At 34.5% G+C, this 2,143-nt stretch overlaps 1 protein-coding gene across 1 annotated transcript; it reads right to left on the bottom strand.

The window, feature by feature from the left end:
• Positions 1–794: 794 nt before the first annotated feature.
• Positions 795–1,736, bottom strand: LOC101601544 (olfactory receptor 4K13-like). Its single transcript, XM_004660763.3, has one exon. It carries the CDS (start codon positions 1,731–1,733, stop codon positions 795–797), a length of 939 nt encoding a protein of 312 aa, XP_004660820.1. The 5' UTR covers positions 1,734–1,736.
• Positions 1,737–2,143: the final 407 nt, after the last annotated feature.

Raw genomic sequence — 2,143 nt, 5'->3', positions numbered from 1 at the left:
AATGGTATTTCAAAGGGGAAAGTGGTGGGGTGTTGGGAGGGAATTACCATGGGTTATTTTTTTATAATCATGGATAATGCTAATAAAAATTTTTAAAAAAAGAATGAATTTATATATTCTTTAACAAATGCTCTAATCATTGGAAGTCAAGAAAGATTTACTATGATCTTTTAAAATATATTAACCAAGTATATATTATATTATGTTATTATTTGTCATATTACATTAGGTATTTTGAAGTTTACTAAAGAAGGCCATGACCACTGTTTTCATGCAGATTATATTTCATGGTTTTACAAGGATGGTAAGTAGTAATTTAAAGGATAATTTTCAGTCTTTGAGAATGAAAAAACTAAGAAATATAGGATTGTTATTCATACATTTATTTTATTATTTTACTTTAATTGAGTTAATAAAACCTAAAACAATGTAAAGTCCATTGTTATTTCATATGTGATTTCTTACTTAAGTCTTTCTAAAATTTTCTCTTTGATATGGGAAGAAATATCTGAGATAAAGCACAAATAATAGTTAATTATTGGCATACATAAGTGAGTGATTTGTTGGGGTACATTAGTGTAAAAAATATTTTTAAAGAAGTTAGAATAAAAACAGGCCATTGTTCTGTTTATGAGTACATGTTGAATTATTGGAATTATATATATATAATTACTTTTACCTATATCAAAAGACTACAAAAATTCTACATATACACTAAAATCCTTGATCTTCAATCTATCTTATTGAATTAGAGTGTTCTCCATTTGAGGTACATATAGTGTATTCCCTGAGTATTAAGGATTTCCTTTAGTATCCTTGTTAAAGCCTGTGAATCTTTTCATAGCATTTTTCATCTCTTTATTTCTCAATGTATAAATGGCTGGATTTAGGAGAGGTGTAATAACAGAGTAAAACACAGCAAGAAATTTGTCCACCCAGGTGATGTTGAGTGGCCACACATAGATGAAGATGCAGGGCACAAAGAAGATCATCACGACTGTGATGTGGGCACTGCAGGTGGACAGTGCCTTAGATGCACCAGCCTTAGAGCTTTGGTGAACCATGAGCAGAATATATGTGTATGATATCAGTAACAGAATAAAACAGGTTACAGCCACAAGCCCACAGTCAGCATTCATCAAAATGTCCAATTCATATGAATCCATGCAGGTCAGCTTGATTACTAGTGGCATGTCACAGAAGAAACTGTCTATCTCCCTGGAGCCACAGAAAGGCAGCTGCACAATCACAGCCAAGTGACTCATGGCATGCACAAAGCCAATGGTCCAGGAAGTCAACACGAGCCCAGTGCATCTTTTCAGACTCATGATGGTGAAGTAGTGGAGTGGTTTGCAAATGGCCACATAGCGGTCATAGGCCATTACTACCAGGAGTGCCATCTCTGATGCAGCAATGAAGTGGGCAAAGAAGATCTGAGACATGCAGCCTGCAAAGGAAATGGTCTTGTTTTCTCTGAGAAAGTCTGTGATCATCTTGGGAGTAGTGACTGAGGAAAGCCACATATCAACAAAGGACAAGTTGGCCAACAAGAAGTACATGGGAGAATGGAGATGATGGTCAGTGGTGATTAAAATCATGATGACAATATTTCCAGACATAATAAGCAGATAAAGCATCAGAAATATCATGAACAGTATGATCTGTATATCCTGTGAGTGGGCAAGTCCCAGAAGCACGAATTCTGACACTTCAGACTGATTTCCTCCATACATTTTATTTAGTGTGAATGATGAAATAATCCACAGAGAAAGTCTATAGATTACTAGGATGAGAAAGATGACTTGTAAAATTTGACATTCACATTGAAATGGAACATGTATATCAGAAATAAAAAAAAAACATAAGCACAAAGGGAAATCTTAGCAAAATAATAATGACCTTACTCCCTAAAAGTAAAAACTAACTGAGCTAACATTACCTTTCCAAGAAGCAGAACATGAGGTGGGTCTATTATACAAATGATCTACCAAGAAAGTACTCTCACAAGAGGTCAGTGGGGAAAGCAGGGAAGCCTGTGCTAAACATGTTTGTGGTTTCATTTAGAAAATTGTCTCCACCCACTTTTTCAGTAAAGAACATATGTAAATGTCCCATCAATAATTATTATACTATGCAACAAAAT

Source organism: Jaculus jaculus, chromosome 8 (assembly GCF_020740685.1).
Source record: "Jaculus jaculus isolate mJacJac1 chromosome 8, mJacJac1.mat.Y.cur, whole genome shotgun sequence".
NCBI classification, from domain to species: domain Eukaryota; kingdom Metazoa; phylum Chordata; class Mammalia; order Rodentia; family Dipodidae; genus Jaculus; species Jaculus jaculus.
The sequence above is the reverse complement of the archived record's forward strand: the minus strand, read 5'-3'. Positions and strand labels throughout refer to the sequence as shown.